General features: G+C 53.3%; 1 protein-coding gene across 2 annotated transcripts; it reads left to right on the top strand.

Annotated features, from left to right (window-relative positions):
• The first annotated feature begins 1,271 nt into the window (after window positions 1–1,271).
• Window positions 1,272–21,299, top strand: EDN3 (endothelin 3). 2 transcript variants are annotated; one of them, XM_059705168.1, is made up of 5 exons: window positions 1,272–1,734; window positions 2,359–2,605; window positions 18,705–18,878; window positions 19,080–19,157; window positions 21,126–21,243. In XM_059705168.1, the coding sequence occupies exons 1-5, from the start codon at window positions 1,683–1,685 to the stop codon at window positions 21,127–21,129; spliced, it is 555 nt and encodes a 184-aa protein (XP_059561151.1). In that variant the 5' UTR covers window positions 1,272–1,682; the 3' UTR covers window positions 21,130–21,243. The 2 variants fall into 2 exon arrangements, with proteins under 2 accessions (XP_059561151.1, XP_059561150.1); XM_059705167.1 differs by having other exon boundaries at window positions 1,281–1,734; window positions 21,130–21,299.
• The last annotated feature ends 3,769 nt before the right edge of the window (window positions 21,300–25,068 follow it).

Below are 25,068 nucleotides of genomic sequence, written 5' to 3'. Positions count from 1 at the left end.
GTTGGCGTTGGCTGTTGGCTGGGAGAGCTCAGTGTCTCTCCATGTAGGTTTCTCCCATCTCCATGTGGATGCGCCACGTGGGGGCTTGTTTGAGCTTCCTCCCAGCATGGTGGCTGAATCCAGAGGACACATGTCCCAAGAGCCAGGTGAAAATTGTAGCACCTTCTATGACTTTCTCCCAGAAGTCATTCTTGTCACTTTTGTTTCACTGCTTTTTAGAAGTGGGCCACTCAGGCTAAAGAGGATGGGGCGGTATTCAACGCCACATTTTATGGCAGGAGTGTCAAAGGGTTTCGGATATGTTTTAAGTCGAAAATGGCCTGAGACATGAGGAGCAACTACAGGGCCTCAGACCTGTTTCTCTTCCTCCCCGTGGCCTGTGACTCCCTGCTGTGTCCTGGGTTCCCCTGGGAGGCCACCTCCAATCCAATCCAAGCAGGTGAGGCAGGCAGTGGCCAGGAGGCAACTGCCCGATGACATTGGGAGCGCTGCCCCTCCTTATGGTCCTTCCCTCTGGTCAGGGAACGCTGCTAAGGAGGGACGATAAGGGCTTCTTGGTGTCCTCAGGAGTCAGCATCCAGGGCCTAATCCATGGGAAGCATTCATTCATCCATCCATTCACCCACAAATCTTTCGTGACTACTTCCTATGTGCCCATGGACAGTTCTCAGCACAAATGGCCTTGGTAAAGAACAAATAGACCAGCCCTCCTGTTCTGGGCATGCTCCATGCCCAAGACAGGTCCCAGGTGGGCTGGGAGAGCCGAGAGCCGCCAGCACGTGGACTCTGAAGGAGGGGACTTGCCTCTCTCTGAAGCCACCCCTCTGTGCAGGGTCCATAAGCAAGTCCAGGCCACTCCAGGACCGCTAACCCTGCCTGGTTGACTTTGCTCTCAGCCAGTGCCCACACCCACTGGCTCTGAGCACCTGGGAGAGGCAGGGAGACAAGCCAGTGCCCTGAGTCACGAGTGTAAAGTACGGCCAGGGCCCTGGCAGGCAGGCCTTGTGCAAGGACGGTAAGGTGTCCTCAGGTGAACAGTGAGACATGTCGCTTTCCCTTAGCCTGAGGTGGAAGGTAGCAGCCTTTCTGCAGTAACCTTCTCTCTTGCCTGGTCCTCTGGGGGTGGGAGCTGCAGGTCCTGGGGCAGCAGAGCAGCAAGCAGAGGCAGTGTGAATGCAAGCGTGTGCCCTGTCTGTGTGTCTGTGTGTGAGTGTGTGTGTGTGTGTGTGTGTGTGTGTGTGTGTGTGTGTTCGCGTGGCCTCCCAGCAGCTGTACTGCCCCCACCCCACCGCACCCGCCTGCGCGCCGCCGCCCCCACCCCTTGCCGTGCTGGGTGCGCTGCGGGGCTGCTGTGCTCAGAGCGCTTCCTCAGCGCTAGGAGACCCCCGGAGCGCCCGGGTTCAAAGGCCCCGCGCGTAGCTCCAGCCCTCTGGGGGGCGGGGAGGCGAGGGGGTGGTGCGGGAGCCAGAAAAGCCTGAGCCCACAGCCGGCCGCCGTGCGCAGGGATGGACAGCGTGCTCTGAAGTTTGTGACCGCTGCAGCCAACTCCTGGCGGGAGCGGGGACCCAGCAAGTGAGAGGCCCTCCGCAAACCCCACAGCTGGAGGGTGAGGCCCGAGAGCCCTTCTGGGGCCACAGGAGTGCGTCCTCCAGGCCCGGTGCTCCCGCGCCTGATCGGGGTTCATGGAGCTGGGGCTGTGGCTACTCTTCGGGCTCACAGTGACCTCCGCTGCAGGTAAAAGCGGGGCGGGGCGGGGCGCCTCTTCTGGCGCCAGCGCACACAAAAGGACGCTGGGCTTGGGGGGCGCGGGGAAGGGTGCATTGCGGGGAGCAGCCTTTTGCCTGGGCTCGCCATCCCTGGAAGCTCCTGGGGGAAGGTTGGGGGCGGAAGCCGGAGCACGGACTACCTCAGGGGCTCTGGAGGTTGCTGTAGCCCATGCACAGACTGGAGACCTGTGGCCTGAGCCGCCTCGGTCAGTTTTTCATTAAATTGGGAACTTTTCAAAAAGTTTGCAAACCCTTCAGAAACTGCAAAATGATTGCAAAGTTTTGAGAAAGCGTGCAAAATGCTTGCAAGTTTCCAGCGGGTGCAAATAGCTTGCAGACTTTGCAGAAAGTGAAAATAGCTTGCAAGCTGGAGTACACACATAGTTTGAGAACTTTCGGAAACTGGGCACATAGCTTTGCAAACTTTTCAGAACATTTGGTATTGCTTGGAGACTTTCTGGAAAGTGCAACTAGCTTGCAAACCTTGCAGAAAGTTTGGGGTCTTCCTCTGCCAGGATTTTGGAAGCGGAGCCGAGGGGGGGGGGGCATGCACACTCAGGAGCTCAAGGGCCCCTCAATCTGCCTCTTGCAGGATTGGTGCCTGGCGCCCAGCCTGCAGCCAGATCGGAGGGGGACATTGAGACCGTGGCCAGGACTGCAGCGCAGGGTTCAAGTCCCCGGAGCCCTGGGCAGGAGCAGGGACCAGGTTGGTTTGGGGAGCAGGTGGCCAAGGGGAGCCCTGCACGCCGCCGAGCCAGACGCTGCACGTGTTTCACCTACAAGGACAAGGAGTGCGTCTACTATTGCCACCTGGACATCATCTGGATCAATACCCCCGAGTGAGTGAACCCTGGGGGTGGCGCTGTGCCTGGGGGAGGGGCTCCTGTGCCAAGCTACAGCTTCACACCCCAGAGGACCGGGTCCCACCCCAGCCCCGTCAGCCCAGAGCCTGCCCTGGCCCAGAGTCCAGCTCTTGCTGGGTCTCCTGCCACCCTGGTCCCATCTGTAGGTCAGGGTGTGACCCGCATCCCCTGGGAGGGCCTGGACTGGGAGAAACCCAACCCCAGAGTTTCTGCTCCAGTGGAAGGGGAGCCCCCCTCCCGGTGACAGGAGCCAGCCAGAGGGATTAGATACCTGAGAAGCCCGCTGAGGCAGAGGAAGCCCCAAAAGTATCTCCTGCCCCAGGGGCTGCGGGGCCATCCCTGCTGCTGACCCTGCCAGGCTCCAAGGAGTTTCAAATTCCTTGAGAGCAGCCTGTGGTCAGGGAACAGGGAACTGGGGGTGGGTGGGTGGGGAGTAGGGGGCTGAGGGGTGGATGGGGGTTTGCAGGGTTGGCAGGTCAGGGTGAGATTCCCCAGGCTCCTTTCCTCTTAGGGGCGGAGGCGGAGGAACCCTCCCTGTGCTGGCTCCTGTGGCCCCTGCACCCCCTGCTGCAGACAGGCCCTAAGGATTCTCGGTCCTGGTATGCCCTCCCTAAAGCTGACCCTCGCCCAGGACATGGCAGTGCTCTGCTGGGCGGGGCTGCTGGCTTCCCCGCTCACTCCCTGGGGCAGAGGACCTGTTTCTCCTGGGCTAGCCCTCCCAGGGGATGCGGGTCACACTCTGACCTACAGATTGGACTGGACTGGCAGGAAACCCAGCAAGAGCTGGAGCTCCATCCTGCAGCGAGAGGGCTGGGCCTTGCCCTCCTGGTCCCTTAAATCTGGTGCGTTCATACCCTGCGTGGTCTTGGGATCCCCCGGGACTCCCGGCTCCCTGCTGGGCATTCTTCTCCACTGGCTGCTGTGAACTCGAAACCTGGGCCGAAAGGCAACGCTTTCACTGTATTGGGAGCCACATTGATTCATGCCTCTCATGGTTTCCTCCATCCCCAAGTCAATTCACCTCTGAGCATCCGGGTGACCCCTTTGATGGGCTTGCTTGCCACCTTGTTCCATGGACTCCTGGAGAAGGAAGTGCAGAGCAGGGTAAGCCCAGGGATTGGATGTCTTTCAAACCAGGTGACTTTTCAGTGAGACCTCTCACCACATCTGGGATAGATGCGGAAAGCCCCGCCCCCGTTATGCCAGAATGGCAGGCTGGGCAGCTCACCCAGCAACCTGGACTCAGGCACAGGCTCCCGGGCGTGGAAGGATCTACCCGCGGTTTGATGCTCTGTTGTTTCGTCTTGAACTTCTTAATTATTTCTGAACCAGAGGGTCCACACTTGCATTTCATCCTGGGCCCCGCAAATCACACAGCCCTTCCGGGTGCGGAACGGGCTTGCCGGGCTGTGTGTGCTCCTACACACAGTCAGTCCGCAGCAGAGAGGATGGCAGCCGCCCTGCTGGCTTCCCTTTGAGGGGCTCCCAGACCAGGCTGCCAGCGATTGCCTTCTGCCCCTGAGAGTGGTCAGGGGCAACTTTTCTTAGAGCCCCATCGCCCTGACACTTGTCACGCTTCTGATCCTCCTGGCATTGCGATCTGGCTAAATGAGCGTCTCAGAACCCAGCACTCAGGGCGGTCAGCTGTGGGGCTGAGTCTTGCCTTGGCAAGTATCCCAAGCTGTGGATTCATCTAGGAGAAAGAAGGAAGCCCGGGAGTTAGGGGCAGGGGGCTGGGGCAGAGGGGAGCAGGAGGGAAGAGGAGAGAATTCGGAGACCACCTTGGTTCTCTGCCCGTTCCTGAGCCCCCAGCCATCACTGATCCCTGACATGCACCGGAGGCTAGGCAGACCCCCGCCCTGTGGGAACCCTGCCCCCTAATTTCCAGTGGTTTGCATGCCACGGCAAAGCCTGGGTCTTTGACTTTCCCCGGACAGCCAGCGTGCTAACTTTCCCTCGCGGTGTGATTTACATCTTCCTCTCTCCCTGACCCTGGCCATTTTAAACACGAGGAGAGGGATTAAATACGGTGTTTGGGAGTCCGGTGAACTACTTGGGAAACAAAAATGACAATAGCCAGACTTGAGCAGTTTGAAGTTAGACAAGCAAAATTATTTTTATAAGGAAGATTTTTCCAGATGGTCTTTCTCTTTTCCTCCTTTCCTCCCTTCCTCCCTCTCTCCTTTATTCTTTCCTTGCTTTCTTCCTTCCTTCCCCAAACCATTCCTTGATATGTAGGCTGGTCCATTTGTTATCTTTAAACCAGGGGTGGGGACCTTTTTCCTGCCAAGGGTCATTTGGATATTTATAACTATCATTCAAGGGCCATACAAAATTATCAACTTAAACATTAGCCTGCTATATTTGGCCAAACATTTAATTAGCTCACCCCTAATGCCTTGGCAGGGCCAGACTGAATGATTTCAAGGGCCGTATGTGGCCGTGGTCCGGATGCTCCCCGCCCCTGCCTTAAATCGTCTGACGAGTTGCAATGTGAGAAAACGGGCTGTGGGGACAGGGGACGTGGGTTTTGGAGAAATGAAAGCATCGGAAAAGTTCGTCAGTCACATTGAAGGCGCAGCAGTGGCACAGCGAGGCCCTCTCCAGGCCTCTGCAGCACAGCCCGTCTCTCTCAGCTGTCACCCCTCCTCTCTATCAGACCCTCCGGGCGCTCAGAACTCCTCCAGCGTGTGATTTCCTCCCTGTGCCAGCTGCTGGCTGCTCTGGGAACCCAGAACGTCTTGATCCTCATGCTTAGTAAGAGTCTGGAACTTGGGGTGATTCTCAGCTTTGGGTGTCTTTCCTCCTACTGCTCATCCAGTCGGCAGCAGAGATGGACTCAGCCGCCTCCTTTATTCGGGAAGGGTGCCTGCAGGCTGCAGGCTTGCTGTGAGTGTCGTCGTCCACGCCACAGTTCAGGACCTCAAAGCCTTACCCAGCACGAGGATGCTGGGGTTTGTGCTGAGATCTGCTCTGCATCTCGTGTGGAGAGTTGACGTCCGGTTCAGGACCCAGGGATCCGTTACTCCCTGACTGTCTTCTGGGCGTAAGATCCGAGGCGCTCTGGTTCTCCCATGTTTTCCCCACACTCAGCTCTCCGGACTACACTGGTCAGCCCTCTCCGCCAGCACGCAGCCCGCAGGAGCGCTCCGGCCCAGGCCCGTGGGTGCTTGCCTGGCTTTTTGCTGTCGCTGAGCTGCTGGTGTGCGAGGCTTTCTCCCACAAATAAGGCTTCTTGTTCCAGGGGCATGGATGCTCCCCACAGGCCCGAGCGCCCCTGCGGACCGGTGTGGGAGTGGGGATTTTCCCAGCGATGGTGCGCATAGCTTCCATCGTATCCCCCAGAAGGTCCGTGGCCCCCAAAGAGGAACCCAGGTTGTCCTGGGCATCTGCCCTTCTTGTCCCTGTTGGAGGCAGCTGAGACAGCCTGATTTTCATGGCTTCCCTTGGCCACTCCCTGCGCTGGAGAGTGGCGCTAGCCCATCAAATGGCTGATGGAGCTTCAGGACACCCAGCGGATCCCACCATGTTCCTCCCCACTTTGTTCCCAAGGATGGAGGGGACCTGCCATCTGTTAATCCCTCCTAGGACGCAGTGAGGGGAGCACCGCGATGCTAGCACAGTGACTGTGGTTTTCAAAGCTCCGAGCCACACGGGCTGGTAAGTAGGAATGAATTGAAAAAAAAAGAGCAGAGCAGGGTGTTAGAAGTCATGACTGTGCTGGACAACTTGGGATGCACAGACCCTCAGGGGAGACCCCAGCCCCGGGAGCTCTGACTCACACATGGCCTGGGGGTGCCACCCTCTCGCTGCAGCCCCTGGAAGGTGCAGACACCAGTTCGGCTCTAGGATAGTGAACAGCGTGGCCACCTCAGGCGCTCCAAAGTGCGCCATGCTGACTCAGCCCAACAGGAATGACCTTCGTTTGGGGTTTTATTTCTTCCCAAAGAAAGAATAATCATAATAACTAACAATTCAACAGATTCACCTTTGCCCCCTGTGTTGTCACAGAAAAGTGTGCCAGCATGTTTCCAAGAAGGGACCTTCCAAATTGTAGGCCATCCCGGCAGAATGGAAGGACCTGGAACCCCAGCCTCCTGCTGGCATGAGGTCAGCCGTGCACCCACTGTGTGATTTCAGGGACCCAGTAGCAGTCACCCCACTGTGAGCCAGGACAGGATATTGTTGATGGAGATGCAGGTGTGGAGGCAGAGGGACAGTGTTTCTGGCTGTGGTGATAATCATGGCAATGCAGATGGTGATAGTGGCAGCGCTGATGTTGACTGTGCTGCCTACGAGGAAAGATGCGTGAGGACGGCTGTGAGGATGGCATGAGACAGTCCCTGGGACGTGCTCAGACTGTGTCTGGAATGTAGTGAGCACCAACACCTGGAAGATAGGACCGTAAAGTAACTGTACACTTCTGTGCCGGGCCCGTGACCTGCCTGCCGAATCCCACTCTGGTTGGAGGACGCCAGTGAGTAGAAAGTTCTTTCTCAAGTACCTCTGAGGTTGGCCTCCTTGGACCATCCAACCATGGTCTTGCCCAGCCTCCTAGAGGGCTCGGTGGGAGGCCTGTTAGCATCCGATTTGCATACAGACCCTGGGAAAGGTGTGCCAGGCTGCTGTAGCTGATAAGCAGCTTGATAGGGATGCTGGTGGCCAAAGGTTGTTCCGGGCTCACTGAGATCAGGTCCCACCCTGTGTGTCCCTCCTTCCTTGTTTTCTGTTGCTTCCTGCTCACCTGGGGACACACTGGAGTGTTTGTGGAAGGGGACTTGGTGTTCTCTGAAGCCACTGGCTTGGGTTCCTCCTGCTAATGGGGGGCGGGCAGTGACTGGGGTCTGGCATTGCAGGCAAATTTGAATGATCCGTTGAGAGCCCTTTCGGTAAAGGCCTCTCATTGAGATCTTGGTCAGGGGTCTGTCTGCATTCTGTGCTCATAGCTGGCGACTCCAGCAGAGCAAATGTAAAGCCTTGTGTGAGCAGACTGGAGGACCTCATGGGGCCCTGGGGCCCTCATTTTCAGTGACACCCAACCCTGCCCAGGATCTGAAGTGTGGGTCACCAGGAAGAGGTCCCAGGAAATACTATGGGCATCTGTTTGTGGAAAATGATAAATATATAAAGATGTATAAGAGAAGATGATGTCAGTCAGGCTGAGAATGATCTTGAACTCAGGGCCTGATTGATGGTGGTTTTATTTGATGAGTTTTCCCCTCTGATTCCTCCATTTCTGTCCCCTCCTTGGAAATCTAGTACGTATTTAGATCCTGATTTTGAGTTCGAGTAGTATATCTCTTAGGACATTTCACGGCAAAACCTGTCTTTAAAATGTGAGGGCCTTGGGGCTACATTTCAGAGTTTGCTACAGAGGTCTGCTCACACCATGACCTTTCTGCTGGGGTCACTCGGCCTGAAAGCCCCCTCTTCTGCCCCAGAGGTGTCTCAGGAGAGGAGGGGCCGTGCAGGTGCGAAGCCAGACCTAGTTGAAAGGTAGCTGATCCCTCCTCGATAAGAAAGAGAGGCTCGAGGCTGGAGCTGTTTCATTTGCACTCAGAAAACTTGGTACAAAAAGGTCGTGACCCTGTGTGACCCCAGAGGGCAATTTGGATTTCTGCTAGATGAAAGGGACGTTGCAGCTCGGAACTTGGCCTTAAATCTGAAGGCAGATGAAAGGCTGTGACATCTCTGGTGTGATTTATTCCTGCAGGAATTTAAAACAAAGGACGCAGGGAGGCAAACTGCTTTCCTCAAGGTATCTCTGCGGGTTTATCTCTCTGGCTCTGGGTCCTGCACTGGATATGAGCATCTCAGCGCGTCCCGGCCGCCTGGAGCAGCCCCTTCCTCCTCCAGGTGCCCGGGAGCCACCGCTCCGATTCCGAGCACAGGAGGCTGTTCCAAAGGAGGCAATGAACTGCTCTCCTTCTATGTCATGCTTCGTATGCAAATAGAGTTCTTTAAGATGAGGCGCACATACACACTCGCAGGCACACACACTGTCTCACTATTTTTGAATAGGAACCAATTTTATTTTAGAAAATAAATCCAGATAGTGGCTGTAATATGGATGAGCTGCTTGCCCAGGCAGTTCCTGGGTGCTTCCAGCTCCTGCTCATCTGTGAAGTCCCCCCGGAACGGACAAGCAGGAGAACTCTCAGAGAACTTGGCCGTGGGAGGCCCGGAGGCACAGACCTCTGGGCTCGTACGGCCTCAGGGCCGACGCAGCAGCGGCTTTAATGAACAGCAGCTGAGAGCAGGGCGGCTGGGCCTGGGCCCTGGCCAGTCGTTTCAAAAGCAGAACATTCCTTTCAGGAGGAAGGCGCCGTGGCCTTTCTCGGCAATGCCACGAATGGCCCACAGTGGACAGTTTCGCCCACGGCCTGGGCAGCAAGTCAGCAAGCGGGCGGGCGCCTTTTCTGGAGTTCTATAGCTCTGCTTTCCATAGGTTTTTTGCGGGGTCGAGAACAGGGTGAGGCGAGGGACTCTCTCTCAGGAGCAAACAAAAAGATGCCAAGAAGTCAGCAGCAAAGACATAAAAGTTACTGTATTGATTAGGAAAAAAAAAAATCAAAATTAGTGCAGAAATTTCACGATTGATAAAGTATCAACATTTTTAATAGCGGCAGGATCTGCGCTTTCCCGGCTTCCCTTACCCGCCCCACCCTAATCCCGTCCTGGTTCTTGTCAGGAGGTGAAGCGTGTATCTCGTCAGGCACTCAAGTCTTCGTTGGAGAGATGACCTATGGCTCTCAGCTGCCAAAAGGACATGACACCAGCCGCGAGCTCCTCCACTGGGAGGACAGCGAGAGTCTGTGTGACCCTTGGTTGCAAGTGTGTCTAGGACTTTTATCTTCAGAATCTCATGCTTCTTGTGCGTTACTGAGAGGGATGTGTGCTGGCTTCTGCATTTTTGAAAAACCCCTCTACAATCACCCCCGTCTTACAAACAATACCTGCTCCTTCTTTTACCCTTTCTGTGTCCACGGCTGGGAACTATTTCGGGCCCCATCTGTCTGCAGCTTTGCATAAAGTTATAATGAGGCTGTGCCAGACAGACGTGATTATACACTGGACCTGGAATTCCTCAGGGTCACTGGGCCTGGGGTGAAACTCCAGCCTGCCTCAGGGGGGACACATTTGGGTTGTACCAGCGGGAGGGAGCCCAGCTAATCTGGAGGGTTCTGTAGACGTTGTCATTTCCCCAGGTATCAGAGCAGTTTGTGGCTTTAAATTTTTTTATGAGCTGTAACACTTCAAAGTCCCACACTGCACAACAACCTCAGAAGGGTTTTTCCTCTGACCTCTGTGCTTCCATTAAACGTCCCTCCGTTCTTGTGCACCGCATTCAGGGAAGACTGTGTCTGTGTCCCCGTGAGCCACGGATGACACAGTCTGGCTTTGGGGTTATTTTCAGCTCAGTTATACGGTAACAGGACCTGGAAGCTTTCTCAATACAGCTGTGGGGACCCCGGGGAGCTCTTACCTCGACGGGGACTGAACCCCACACGCGGCTATGGCAGGGCCTGCTCTGTGGTGGCGCTGTGGTGGAGGATGTTGAAGTGACAGTGAGGGCCTTTGAGAGTTTGGAGCTGGACGACCTTTCCAGGGATCCAGCCCTTTCATCCCTCCAGCCCGTCGGAAGACGCTCGCCCAGGGACCCTCAGGGAGCTGGTCTTCCATTTGGACCAGGAACCTGGGTCTGCAAGCCGGGTGAAGCCTCTGGGTTCGCCTCTGATGTCTCACTTGTCTGTGCAACCTGGTTATTCCAGGCACTGGTGTGGCCTGAGGGGTGTCAGCAAGACACAGCTCCTCTGTTTCGCTTAATCTAAAGACTGTGTTCTCTCCAGGAAAACCCTCGAAGATGGGCCAGGTGAGGGCAGCAATAGTGGGACACCAGTAAATGAGCCAAGAATTCGATAACTTGAGAGATTGGGCGTGGCCTAGAAATCATGGGTAATTCAGCCTTCCTTCCTTCCTTCCTTCCTTCCTTCCTTCCTTCCTTCCTTCCTCCCTCCCTCCCTCCCTCCCTCCCTCCCTTCCTTCCTTCCTTCCTTCCTTCCTTCCTTCCTTCCTTCCTTCCTTCCTTCTTTCCTTCCTTCCTCCCTCCCTCCCTCCCTCCCTTCCTTCCTTCCTTCCTTCCTTCCTTCCTTCCTTCCTTCCTTCCTTCTTTCCTTCCTTCCTTCCTTCCTTCCTTCCTTCCTTCCTTCCTTCCTTCCTCCCTCCCTCCCTCCCTTCCTCCCTCCCTCCCTCCCTCTCTCCCTCCCTCCCTCCTTTCCTTCCTTCCTTCCTTCCTTCCTTCTTTCCTTCCTTCCTTCCTTCCTTCCTTCCTCCCTCCCTCCCTTCCTCCCTCCCTCCCTCCCTCTCTCCCTCCCTCCCTCCTTTCCTTCCTTCCTTCCTTCCTTCCTTCCTTCCTTCCTTCCTTCCTTCCTTCCTTCCTTCCTTCCTTTCTTCCCTCCCTTTCCCTCCCTCCACCTCCCTCCCTCTCTCTCTCCCTCCCTCCCTTCCTTTCTTCCTTCTTTCTTTCCTTCCCTTTCCCTCCCTCCATCCCTCTCCCTCCATCCCCTGCCTTCCTTTCTCCCTTCCTTTCTTCCTTCCCTTTCCCTTCCTCCCTCTACCAGCTGTCCTGGATGCAGAGGTGAACAAGGTAGAAACTGTGTGTGATTCTGGGTGGACAGGGTCCAGCTGTGTCCATCCTGGGGACAAGAAGGAAGCCACCCCTGCGGTACAGGTGCAGAAATGACCCCTGTTCTGGGTCTGTTGGGGGGGGGGGGTCAGTGCCCAATTCTCTTTGAACATGTATATGATTCTGGTAAAATTCCCAAACAGTTAAGTCCAGCGTAAACCCAAAAGTTTTTTTGTTTTTGTTTTTTTATGGGGGGGGCGGCGGGGAGGGGGGATCCTTTCAAAAGGTAACCACTAACTCACAGCACATTGTTCACTCTTTTGATATTTTCTGATATTTTCGGCTTTTTCAAGGGCTGAGTGGGGGTTGGCTGAGTAGTCTGCCTTGAGGTCTTCCAACCTAAAAATTCTAGACTTTTCTGCAGTGCAAGTAAAGCTACAAATGGCCAGTTCACGCTATAGTGTCTGTGGGCAGAAAGTTTGGATTATGTTCTTTAGAACCAGAGAGTGTGCATGTGTGTTTTCTGTTTGTGAAGCGAGGTCACAGCAGAGCCGTATGTGCCGGCCTGCTTTCCTTTCCTGGTGGCTGGAAGGGTGCCGAAGGGCTGTCTGGCATGAGGCCTAGCCCCAGCAGACGTTCACAGCCTTTGGTGAGTGGACAACAAATACATTTGCTGGAGGATAGGACTTCGATGGTCAACCAAGTGTTGGGGTCTGGGGTAGTATGCTTGCTTCCACCTGCGTAAAAGGCAGCCTGATCCAAACCAAACATTGCACAGTGGGCACACCTGGGAAGGAAGGACTCCAGCCAGCTGAGGGTGCTGAGCTTTGTTCTGATACTGAACCACTTTGTGTGTGTGTTTTGTTGCAATGAAGGAAATCTCTCTTGTCCCTGGCACCTGGGGAGAGCCTGGGTTTTGCTATGAAACCCAAGAGATTCTGGTTGCATCAATCTGAAGAAAGTGAGTTCCGGGTCAGCTAGAGGTCACTGGTCACAAGCAACAGAAACCTGGTCCAGCTAACACAGCTTAAAGAAGTTGTTGGAAAGACACATGTTATACACAGACAGTTGGAGAAGCAGCCCCAGGCTCAGAAGGGAGAGTTACTAGGACAGGACTCGGGGTCCAAGGATGCAACTAAACAGCACTGAGTACTTTCTGATCTTGAGTGGCTCTCTACTCACTTGTCTTGGGAGAGCGAGGGTCCAATTGCCCCACATGGGTCACCTGATGAGTCTTCAGCCAGGGGAAGGTTAGGCACAATGATTGACAGTCTCACCAAGACCTCATGCAAGGATGGAGGGGTAATTCCTGAGGACAAAGAGAAGAGATTGAATTTCCGGAGACAAAAACAACCAAAGTTGGCCCCAGGCTCTAGTGAATCCTGGGCTTTTAAGTCCTTTGAGAGGGGACTCCTATCTCAGAGCTTTTGTTGTCCTGTCTCCGTGCAACCAAGCCCACTAGGTGCTGGTTGGAGCGAATGGATGCTTCTATAGGCTGCTGACTGTTCAGCCACTTCCGATAGTGACTCTATCTTGTCTTACTTTAATTTTTTAATGTTTTATTTATTTTTTACAGAGAGGAAGGGAGAGGGATAGAGAGTTAGAAACATTGATGAGAGAGAAACATTGATCAGCTGCCTCCTGCACACCCCCTACTGGGGATGTGCCCGCAACCAAGGTACATGCCTTTGACCGTCGTGTCTTACTTTAGAACAAAATTCTTAGCCAGCTGCTCTTTCTGGGTAAGGTTAAATGATAGCAAACGAAGGCAATCCACACCTCCTTGCCCAGGAAGATATTGCTAAGCTCAACGAGCAGGTGCCTGCCAAGGAAGGAATTTAATAAAATCTGAAATCCAGGTGTAGTTAGAAAGTGCACTGGAGTCTGAAGCGCTTACTCTGGGGATTGGTGAGAGGTGGTTATGACCACTGGTGCCCAACAGCTGTGGCTGCCTCCTGACTGCCTGCCTTTCAGCCACCAGGACACAGGCCCACAGGCCCACCGGCCCTCAGTGCCATGCCTTCTGGGCAATATGTCCCCTGGACCCAAAGGAAATCCAGGCTTTACTTCCCCTTTTCAGGAGGAAAAGTGACTGAAGGAGGTGCCGGTCACCTTGACATTCTGCTTGTGATGTAAAGATGTCCTATATGTTGAGGAGAACTTGGAGTTTTTAAAATCGAAACAACCCTATTTTTACAAATAGCACCAAGTGCTAATTTTGTCACTGTGTCATATGACCCGTCTGGCTTTGCTTTACGGGACATCCCACTAGACCAGGGATTGAAAACTCCGATGTGCATGAGGGCCAGACACAAACGTGAGCAAAGAAGGACGAGTGTAAAGCTACTGGGAGTGGTGGGGACTGGGGCAGAATGGAGTGATAGAGTTCCAGATGACTGCCACATGTTGGAGAGGGGGGTTGGTGTTAGCATAACTTCAAGTTAATCAAGAGAAGCTAGATGTTCATGTGAAATTTTCAGGTTAAAGAACCCCTCTGCCAATTGAATGAAGCCCATAAAATGCCAATTTGCTGACCTCTGTACTAATTTAAGACTGTGTGGCCCTGCCCGGTTGTTCAGTGGTTAGAGCATTGGCCCAAGGACCAAAGGGTCACAGGTTCAAGTCCCAGTCAAGGGCACAAACCTGGGTTTCATGTTTGATCCCAGCCCAGGTTGGGGTGCATGCAGGAGGCAACCAATCCATGTGTCTTTCTCATCTCTCTCTCTCTCTCTCTCTCTCTCTCTCTCTCTCTCTCTCTCTCTCTCTCTTTCTCTCCCCTCCCTCCCTCCCTCCGTCCCTCCTTCCCTTCCACTCTCTCTAAAAACCAATAGAAAAGAAACATCCTCAGGTGAAGATAACAAAACAAACAAACAAAAGACTTTGTGTGTACAAGGCCACTTGTCTGTCTTGTTCTAAGATATTCACCCAGAGTCTAGTCCAGGGCCTGCTTATCAAACACCACTTGGCAGTTGCTTGTTGAATGCCATTCAATATGAGGCTGAAAGTGGGTTTTTGAGAGAGTGACAATTTGATAACTTTCCTGAGACTTTGGAATTTGGCTAGTGAAGCTCCTTTTGTTGCCTCTGTGAATATCGGTACCTTTCCTTTAAAATTCTGATCAGAAGGATGGAGAGCATTAATTCATTTATGAAAAGGCAGCACTGAATTTAAAAACAGAATCTTAAAAATTAAAGTCAGCTTCCCTTATTTAAGAACTTCTTGCAGAGAGAAAGAAATTGTTTTCAGTATGATGCTGCAGATAAAGAATGAATACGGGAGATTTCAAAGGTTAATATTTAATAACGTTTATATGTGACATTTGGGGAAAGGTGGTGAAGAAGGAGCACAGTGATAAATGAGACTCTGACATCACCATCACTGAGCGAATAATGAATGTTCCGACGATGTACGTTGGGGGGCAATTTATCACGTAAAGACACCGCAGGAGACAGTGCATCTGCACGTGCTGGAGGGCTGTCTTGTTTTGTCTGAGAGTATCTGGGTTCATCTCACCTGCTTGTCTTTAGTATGGAGCTCTGAGTTATAACCTAAGCACTCGCAGTTGAAGAGCTGCCCACCTCGATGAAGGACTGCATGCTCCAAACCCTATTGGCTAGGACAATTGGGCAGAGAGTATGCTAGTCAAAGGTTCTCAGCCGTATTAACTGCATTTTCATGGTTCCACCATTACGTCTTTCCAATTCACCATTCAAAAAGCAGCAAATGCCAAAGAGCAGCCAGACAACCGAAATACAAGTGCTTGTTAGACAGGCCGTGTGGCTGATGGACCAGCCGAAAGGAAGGGTGGCAAAGAACGGCATTGCAGTGCCAAGTGGCTCTCCAGTTCTCTATTGCCCTTACCCCGCTTTATTGCTTAGTCACACACCTCAAATGCAGGCTTGGTAGAGGGGATATTTCTGCCTGATACAACTGACTTGAATTCCTGGGTCAAATAAGCAACAAGAGTAGCTAACATAACCTTACTGATGACTCCTGGCACGTATTTCCCATGCAGTGACATGTCTCAGCCAATCTGTCCCACAACCCTTTTTTAGATCAGGAAACTGTCGACAGGGTGGAGTGACCATCATGTAAGTGTTTTACAACATGATGATTGAGTTAACAGATAACCTTTCTCTGTGCTCTGTGTATCTTGCACATACCCGTATGTACTGGCATGTAACGTTTCCTTACCTGCTTTCATACTCCAGTGACCTGTGAACTCCTGAAGGCACAGACATGCATATGCCTTTCTGTATCTCAAAAACACTTAGAATGATACTGGGTCTCTCTCTCTCTCTCTCTCTCTCTCTCTCTCTCTCTCTCTATATATATATATATATATATATATATATATATATATATATATATATATATATATATATATATATATATAATGCTTGGCTAATGTTGGAGTTCTTTGTAATGGAATTTTGTGGTTATTGGACATTTTAGGTTGGAAAGAATCTTGAGTTGTTGGACTAGATTATCTCACAATTAGTTACCAGCTGCTCAACCAGGGGCCTCCGTTTGTCCAACCTGGTGCTAAGTTGATGGAAGATACAAAGGCAAGACCTGCCTCCTACTTGTGAGCTGGTCAAGCATGACCCACCCTGGTCCCTATGGGCTGGAGGGCTGCCTCTGCCCCTCCTCTGGCCATGTCTGCAACCCCGCTGCAAGGAGTCTATGGGACTAAAGGGACATGCTGTCCCTTCTAGACCATGTTCCATATGCAGGGTCCTGGCTTCTCCTACCCAAATATCCCCAGGTCCACTTCCAGGGTCCGACACCCAGGGACAGATCAGGGCCCCAGGTGCATAGCCTGAGGCCTACAGAGTGGCCAAGGGGCGCTGGCTGGCAAGGTGAGGGGTAGCGGAAGCTTGGGGTGTGTCCTGTGGGGGTGGGTGAGCCTCCCTGGGCGTGGGATGGAGCAGCATGTGGAGAAGGTGCTGAATCTCCTTAGTCTGCCGGCTTTCGACACAAGCTCCAAGGGCCCTTGGAGCTCTAAATTCAAGCCTGACCTTGCAAGGCATTTGAAACTGTGTCTGTTCGGGTACAAGGATAGAACAGTCTGACTTAGAGCTTATCAGATTGATTTACAACCAGTCAATTCTGCAGCTGTGGGAGGCGGGCGCCATGGAACTGGAACTCCCATTAGGGATGGGTCCCGGGTCGGCCAGCAGAGCGCACACATCAAACACCTGGGCTGGGAGCAGGTCCTGCCTCTCCCTGTGGGAGAGGACAGAGTCCTGCCCTAACCCTTTGCATACTAGCTCTTTGCCCTTGGCGGCTGGAAGAGTGCCTAGCGCAGTGGTTCTCAGCCTTGGCGGCACATTAGAATCACCTGGGAATCTTTTTAAAATCCTGATATCTGGGCCCCATCCTCCAGAAATTCTGTTTCTTTGTTATGGGGTGAGGCCATGACATTAGTAACAAAGAAACAGAATTTCCGGAGGATGAGGCCCAGAAATCAGGATTTTAAAAAGATTCCCAGGGGATTCTAATGTGCAGCCGAGGTTGAGAACCACTGGCCTAGCGTCTCTCTCTCTCTCTTAACAAAGGCCACATTGCCTGCTTCTTGCCTGGAACCCTGCAGCGTTTTCACGGAGGTTATGGAGCTCCACACACGGAAAGGCATGGCCGGCTGAGGGCGGTTCCAGAAGGAGGTCTCGCTGTCGATGGGAAGGCAGGAGCTTTGCTGTTCCTGTGTGTGACTTTCACCAAGGAAGGGGGACTGGGCTAAATGTCAGCACCGGGAGATTTAATGTGGCCCCATGACTGGGAAAAGGCTCCTCGAACCAAGTCCTGCCTCACAACAGTGTCTGCATTGTTTGCCTCCCCCACCACCACCCCCATTTCCCATTCCTGAAGAAAAATATTGTGTTTTTCTTGCAAAGGTGACGCTCAGAACAGGACTGGACCCCGCCTGCTTTCTCCAGCCGGTGGCTCAGGCTGTCCGCACTGGGCCAGCCTCGGTCGGAGGGAGAGCTGCCACGGGCGACAGATAATGCATGGCCTACCCCCGCGGGGAGGCAGTGGGGTCCAGGTGTCAGGTCGAGATGGGGCACCCCCCACTTGGCCTCACCATCCCAACAAGGCTCCATGGCATGTGTTTCAAATTAAAGTCAATTCAATTTGATTTGACTCTGACAGTGGGGCGAGGACGTCAGGCGCCCCTTTGAGGTGGATGATTGGTGAGACTCTGGGGGGTCGCGGAAACCACGGCGGTTCACGCTGGGGACTGGCAGGAAAACTGAGACGGGTTGGAAAAGCGACTTTGGGCCACATAAGTTTCCTCTACTTGTTGGCAATTTATCCTCCAAATCTCGTTCAATGGTCCTAATGAGCTGGCATCTGCTTTGAGCGTCCCCGCGGCGCTGCCTGGCCCTGCCTGCTCTGCACAGGACAGTGTGGATGCGCTCGAGCGTGAAAATGGTCTAACCCTTATTGTTCTGAATGGCGGGTACCTCCTCCCAGCTCCAACCATAAACGAAACTGGTAACCGGTTCCAGGCTTTTTCTTCTCAGGCCTGCTCCCAAGGCGGGTCCTATCGTCGCCGCCCTCACAGGCATGAAGGGTCCTTTGAAGTTGGTCTCTTTGAGGCAGTGACGTTCAAGGCCAGGATGCGTCTCTGCGGCCATGTTCGCATGGTTGTTGTCCGGTCAGTGCCGGCTGCAAGGCTGGCGTGGGCGCTGAAGAAACTCCCAGACAGCCCTGGCCGGTTTGGCTCGGTGGATGGAGTGTCAGCCTGTGGACCGAAGCGTCCTGGGTTTGATTCCAGTCAAGGGCATGTACCTCGGTTGCAGGCTCCTCCCAGGCCTGGACTCATGCAGGAGCCAACCAATCGATGTGTTTCTTTCATATCGATATTTCTCTCTGTCTCTTCCTCTCTCTTCCATTCTCTCTAAAAATCAATGGAAAAGTATCTTCCAGTGAGGATTAAATAAATAAATGAATGAATAAGTAAGTAAATAAAGAAATTCCAGGACAGGCGGGTGGTGCCAGGCTGGCCTCGGGCTGCAGGTTAGGAAAGCGTCACTTTGGAATCGTTGGGCCCGGTATGTGCGTCAGTGGGAAGGTCTGTGTTGGGGTTTGGGTGCAGGAAGGAAACTGGAACTACCCAGCGAAAACCGTGACTAGGAAAGACCGCAGGGGCCAGGTGCCCACAAGAGGCATCTGCTGCCCCCCCTACTTCCCGCCCCCCAGCCTGGCTGCAGGAGGATGTGGGGATGTCCTCCTCTAGCTCCCTCAGGCCCTCCTCACCTCTCCATCTCGGGGCCCCAGCACACTTTCTGGGGGTTGAGCAGTAATAAGGGGTGGACAGTCCACTGCAGAAGCAACCTCAAACCCCAAGTGCAGGGGCAGGGTGTGGACCCAGGTTCTGGGACATGGCCATGCCGCACGCTTGTTCGTCCTGCCATGACCAGGGCACTTCTCTGTGCTTTGCAGACAGACTGTGCCCTATGGACTGTCCAGCTACCGAGGACACTCCCGCAGCAGGAGGTCCACAGCGCCGTTTCCGCGGAGCCCACAGCCCTCCAAGTGGACGCTGCGCTGTGCTTGTGCGGCGAGCCACGACCCCGCCTGTGAGCGTTTCTGCACCGGAACCCTGGCTGTCGGCAGGTACGGCGCCCCGTCTACTTGAATCATTCCCAGGTGTCAGTGGTCCTGGGGCAGGTGAGGCCGGAGCACCTGGCTGGTGTGAGGGGGTGGCTGTGCCCTGACTGTGGTACGCCTGCTGGGAAGAGGAAGCTATAACTTGACACTGAAAAATCAGCCACAGGAAACTCAGGTGGCTTCATTAAGCCAGCTCTCTCTCCACAGGCACTCAGGGGCCGAAGAACCGGACCAAGGAGAGGCAGTGCTGGCCAGCGGGGTGGACAGAGGCCCGCATCCGAGGAGGTGACGCAGCTTTCCCAGGCGTCGCACCATCGAGGGCACGTGGGGGGGGGGTGGCATCTGGCCTGTGAGATGGCCAGTGGGAACCTCACTGCACATGGGGTGCCCCATATCAGGCAGGCAGTGGTGCCTTTGGTAAGTCGTCTCTGGGGACAGAGCAGGCCAGGGCTGTGGACAGCCACTCCTTGCCCTGCCCCTGACCAGCCTGCCCTGCACCTTAAGAGCTGACCCCTGGCATCCCTTGTGGCATCAACACAGTGATGTCCAGCCCTGGAGCTCATTGGACCCGGCAAGCAAGCCGACCACTGCCTCTCAGAGCCCTTGCCCCTCTCCCTGGGCCCGCACAACCCAAGGTCTTATAGAAAAACACAAACAAAACATTTCATATATATATATATATATATATATATATATATATATATATATATATATATATATTGCTTTTAGAGAGGAAGGGAGGAGAGAGATAGAAACATCAACGATGAGAGAAAATCATTGATCAGCTGCCTCCTGCACGCCCCACAGTGGGGATGAGGCCTGCAACCCGGGCATGTGCCCTGATGGGGAATCGAACCATAACCTCCTGGTTCATAGGTCAATGCTCAGCCACCGAGCCATGCTGGCCGGGCAAAACAAAACCTTTCTTACTTTTCAGCCACTGCCGCAGGATAGAGGTGAAGTACGTGGCTCCCCAAATTCCTTTTATTATATTTTGTACCCGCTTGTCTTTTTCATCTGAGATCCTCAGGGTTTCCTGCAGCCAACTGGATGTATGTGTCAATCTGTCGGATGACCCGCCCACACGGCTGCAATGGGTGGTAATTCATGTTCCTGGGAACAGCCTGGAGGTGGCTTGAGTTCCTACAGGGACTGATCAAGGGGAGATTAAACCATGCTCGGTATCCAGGAGGCTTTCCAAATTGGTGGCAGATCGCTCCTCGTGGCCCAGAGAGGGATCTGTCAGCATTCATAATAAAAGTGGAGAGGGAGGAGGGGGGCCGAGGCAGCAGAGAGAGGTCCCTGGGGAGCGTGAGTCAGGCCCCAGCTGGTCCTGTTTTGCCTCTTTATTCTTACTTCTCTTCTCTTCCTCGCTCCAAACCCAAACTCCTCTTGGCAAGGGAGGGATGTGATTAAAGCCATCCATCCATTGCATCATTTATACATCCCCTCATGCATTTGCTCAGCAAAGAATTGTTGAGCACCTGCAACACCCCGGGCACTGGGCACTGTTCTTGATGCTGGGGCACAGCAGGGAACAAGGCAAAGAGTCTGCCTTCATGGAGCTTAAATAGTGAGGAAAGCACAAAGAAATATATAAACTACTGGGTGAGATGCATGTAGGAGACCGGGGGACCAGGTTGGGGAGAGGAAGTGTTAGGGAAGGTTGCAATTTGGGGTTGAGTGGACAAGGGTATTGGCACAAAGACCTGAAGGAAAAGAGGGGGTGAACCAGAGGGATGAGCGAGGGAGGGAATATCAGGCAGGAAGCAATAAGTGCAAAGGTCCTGGGGTAGGAATGTGGGGGTGTGTCCAAGGACACAAGAGGACCCTGCACAGGAAAAGCATGGCCTTGCCTTTGCTGCTTTGGTGGCACAGGTATCCACCGGGATCTGGAAAGCTCCTGGAAGAAGCTCCACTGGGGCAGAAAAAGTCTTTCCTCATAAACCAGGGCCCCTACTTTCTTGTAAGACTTGCGTTAGTAATCCCCAGAGTCAGATTGTCAGAGGGGAGGCTGTGCTGTCCTGAGCTTGTGCTAATCAGAGATGGAACTAGGCTGGGAGAGCTGCCGGCGGCAGTGCCTGCTGGTGTGAAAGTCACACCTTCCTCCGCGTGTGGCCGGCACTGAAATTGCTGAGAAGCACTGGCGAGGAGGATCGGTTCAAAATGGGGTGGGGAGAAGTTGCCTTTTTTCAGCCAGGAAAGAGACCTTCTGTAACACTCTTCCTCTTGCTTTTGCCCCCTTTCTCCAAGGTAGGTTGAAGTCAAGGACAGACAGACAGAGCCGTCTTTAGACCTCCACCATCACAGGCTTGCCCGGCGTGGGCCCCGCCTCCGCCTGCTGCCCCTGGAGCCCCCCAGGAGGCCTGCCCAGCCCATGTTCCTGCCCCGACACGGTTCACATTTCTGCCTCTTTGAGGACAAAGAATGAGTCCTGCCTGGGGGAGAAAACCCACCCAGAGGGTCCTCACCTAAACAGTACATCCTTCCCCAAGAATCCCCATCCAAACAGCCCAGTTTTCCTCTGGAGACAGTGATCCCAGATGTGCCCTGGGCCGGCACCCTCCGTGGCCTTCCTGCTGGAGAGGGTTTGGAGAGGCCTGGCACATTTCGACTTGACTCCTCTTGGCGAGTCAGTAACTCCAAGATAACCCTTTGCAGGTAAACACATGTCCATCTCGCAGCTGCTGCCACGCACTTGGATCCTAATGTAGAGCAGGATGTGCAGGGCGGAGCTGTGTGCTGGCACCAGGAGGGCTGCTGTAGATTCAGTGCTAGCTGCACAGGACTCGAGGAGTTGGAGGCTTATAAGACTTAGACAGACAGGTCCAGCTGTGCTTGAAGAAGAAGAAGAAGGAAACGAAGAAGGAAAAGAAAAAAGAAGCTTTGATGTTTGTGACAAGGAGAGACTGGTTAGCTGGGAGGGGTGGCCTGGGAAGGAGCAGCAGCGTGCGCCATGAACTTGTCTGCAGGAAGCTGCTGGAAAGCCGCCCAGGGTCAAGGCCATTAGGTGAATCCCGTATTTGCTTTCATGAATAAATGTAGGTCTTCAGGAAATGGCTTCAAAATAAGCCCCGAACACAAACTATTTGTAAATTATGTAAATTCCTATTTATCTGTATGATTGGGAACAACTGGGAATTGTGACGCCCGCCCGAAGGCTCCCCATCTTGTTCATCTGCGCGGTCCCAGCCAGGCTGAGGTGACTGCGTCTGAGCATGTGATTGGGTGTGAGCCCCTCTGGGGGCCAGGCCACCTGCCTCCCCTCCACGGCAGACATGAGGACTGGCACTGGGGTGTGTGCTGAGGTCCCGACCCGGGGGAGTTTAGGGGGATGAATGCCAGAGCGTTGTTGGCCTTGACCAGATGTTAATTCTCTCTGAGTGCCCTGAGTTCTGACAGGTGTGGAGGTGAATGTCCAGCCCCCGGAAACATAGGGACGGTTCGCTGGCAGGCTCCTGGATGGTGTAGAGAAGCAATTATTTATTGTGCAGCTCTTCTCTCCTCCGAGTGCTTTATGTGGCTGTTCAAAGGAAGCTGCTCTACATAGAGAGATTTTACATTGTGTTCTGAACCCAAGCTCATGTTCCTTGGAGTTTGAATTACATTTTTAAAATGCAACTCACTGTTTTGCTCAGTGGCAAGACTATCTGGGCGAGAATTCCATGCATTGTGCTAAACTCACGAAATACTGCCGAATGCATAATAAAAACGTCTCAATGTTTCCTCAGATTTGTGGGTTTTTCTCGCTGGTGTTATATGCTGGGTATGCATCAGCGTTCCCTGGACCTCGGGGAGGGCGGAGGCTGTTAGCGTTCAGGAAGTAGACTCCATCTAAAATCACATTTGGAGCCAGACGAGCTAGGGGCTGCTTGAATACTAAGGCTGGAGAAGGATTTGGGGGCCATCCGAGGGAAATAAAGCTTTCAAGGTGGTCGGGAGGAGACAGCGTGGGGAGAGAGCTGGCTGCTCCCTCGGCACCACCGTTCACCTCATAGGATGTGGGGCTTTCTGTCCTGGGCCTGTGAGGGCCAGCAGGAACAGGACAGGCCCCAGAGCAAACAGCACGGCCAGCAGCCCGAGACTGACCTCTCCAGCTCTCAGGGGCATTTTGTTGTGCTCTGCTGCTCACAGTTCTTGATAATTAGTAGCCAGGAGTGACCACGTTTTATTTGATCTTCTCTACCAATTGCAATGTTCTTAAGCCTTCGAGACTTAGAAGACATCTCTGGGAGTTGGGAGTGTCAGGAAGGAGGGGGTTTTCTTCATTTTAGCCTGTCCCTCTCCCCCCTCTTCCTCCCTCCCTCCCTCTTTCTCTTTTTCCTTTCTTTTCAGTCAAGAACTGGAGACCATCAGAGGCAGGGAATTGGACAGAGAGCCCCAGCTAAAGAGCAGAGAGGAACCCAGTATTCTGAGTGGGTTTCATCACGTTGAATCTGAGAAAACCCAAGAGCCTCTTGATTTAATTGAACTCATTTTAGAGGATTTTGACTTTGATGAACTGATGGAGACAGGCACTAATTTATTCTGCAGGAGGCGAAGCTGCACGAGAAGCTGCCATTTTTTTGTTTTGTTTTGTTTTGTTTTTTTAAAATATATATTATTGATTTTTTTTTTTCACAGAGTGGAAGGGACAGGGATAGAGTCAGAAACATCGATGAGAGAGAAACATCGATCAGCTGCCTCCTGCACAGCCCCTACTGGGGATGTGCCTGCAACCAAGGTACATGTCCTTGACCGGAATCGAACCTGGGACCCTTCAGTCCACAGGCTGATGCTCTATCTACTGAGCCAAACTGGTCAGGGCTGCCATGTTTATGGAAGGCCTGGGACCCAGAGCCGACAGACCCTGCAGACCCCGACGCTAGGGAGGGAGCTGGGAAGTTCCAGGAATCTGGTTCCAGAGGTGCTGGCCTTGCTGGGATCTGGGTGGAGGCCAGAGGGGAGTCCATGGAGCTGTGAGCAGGACTGGCAACAGGATTTGCAGGGTTCTGTGCAGAAAGCAAACACAGGGCTCCTGGCTCAAAAGTACTGAGGATTTCAAGATAGTGATAGCACAGCACTGAACCAAACATGGGCCCGCAGAGCACGAGGCCCTCACCTTCCCAGGTTGCACCCTATGAGCCCCGGCAGAAAGGGCTGTTGAGTCTAGAGAACTGGCTTTGCCACCAAATCCCCGATGGGGACAGGCCTTCAACTGAGCCTCAATGTCATCACTTATAAAAGGAGGGGGTAAGCCCATCTTGCCTACCCCACAGCTCCATCCCGGAGTCAAATGGAAAGAGATGATGGTATGCAGCAAACGTTTTGAAACCCTGAAGGCACAGGACACAGCTTTCCACTCTGCAAGTTTGCCTCTAACTAGTCACCAGCTCCTATTGTTACTAAAAGTTTTGCATGGAAGCACATCTTTGAACTTAGAATGTTCCTCAAAGTAATAGAATTTGATTTATCAAAATTGTCAGGATAATTACTTTTTACCCCAGAAGACAGGTATTCTCTAAATCCCAAAATTCTTTTATATGACTCTTAAGTATCTCAACGCTTCAGAGAGATCAAGTTACCTGTTATTCAGACCATTATAAACCCACGGGTCCTGCAGTCACTGAATATGCAATTCCTTTATTCTTTGCTGGCAGGAGCGCTCAGAATTGTCGGGATCTGAGTGGTTTTCAGTGCAGGGAAATTGAGAAAACCAGGAACTGTCAGGGACCCGAATGAATGAAGGCAGCGCCCTGTGCAAGGCACGCCTCATTCATCCTTCCAGAACAATGCAGCACTGAGCGAGTGACAAGAGGTGGGGGGATAAATGGGAGAGGCAGAGGCATTAAAACTTCATGTAGGAGAGGAAGCATCCCGTGGGACAGAGGAGGTGTTTAATGAACATGAAATTGCCGCCTCCACTCTGTTCCTTCCTCTTTCCCTTCTCCTTCCTCCCCTTCCCCGTTTCTTCCCCCGTCTCCACCAAAGTGAGCTACTTAATGCCAATTCCTAGTGATGTACATGATTGTCAAGGGCCAGCAGGGCCAAGTCCGGCCCCGCGTGTTGGCAGGGCTTGCACCTCTGTAGGAGCACCAGACCCTTCTCAGGGCTCCTGCTTTGCTCATCTCCTTGGGGGCACTCGCCTCGTCATCTCCACTTCTCCCTCCCTGTGACCCTCGCGACAAATGTCCCCTTTGGTTATCCTGCCGTTGGG

The sequence above is a fragment of the Myotis daubentonii genome, chromosome 8 (assembly GCF_963259705.1).
Source record: "Myotis daubentonii chromosome 8, mMyoDau2.1, whole genome shotgun sequence".
NCBI lineage: Eukaryota > Metazoa > Chordata > Mammalia > Chiroptera > Vespertilionidae > Myotis > Myotis daubentonii.
The sequence above is the reverse complement of the archived record's forward strand: the minus strand, read 5'-3'. Positions and strand labels throughout refer to the sequence as shown.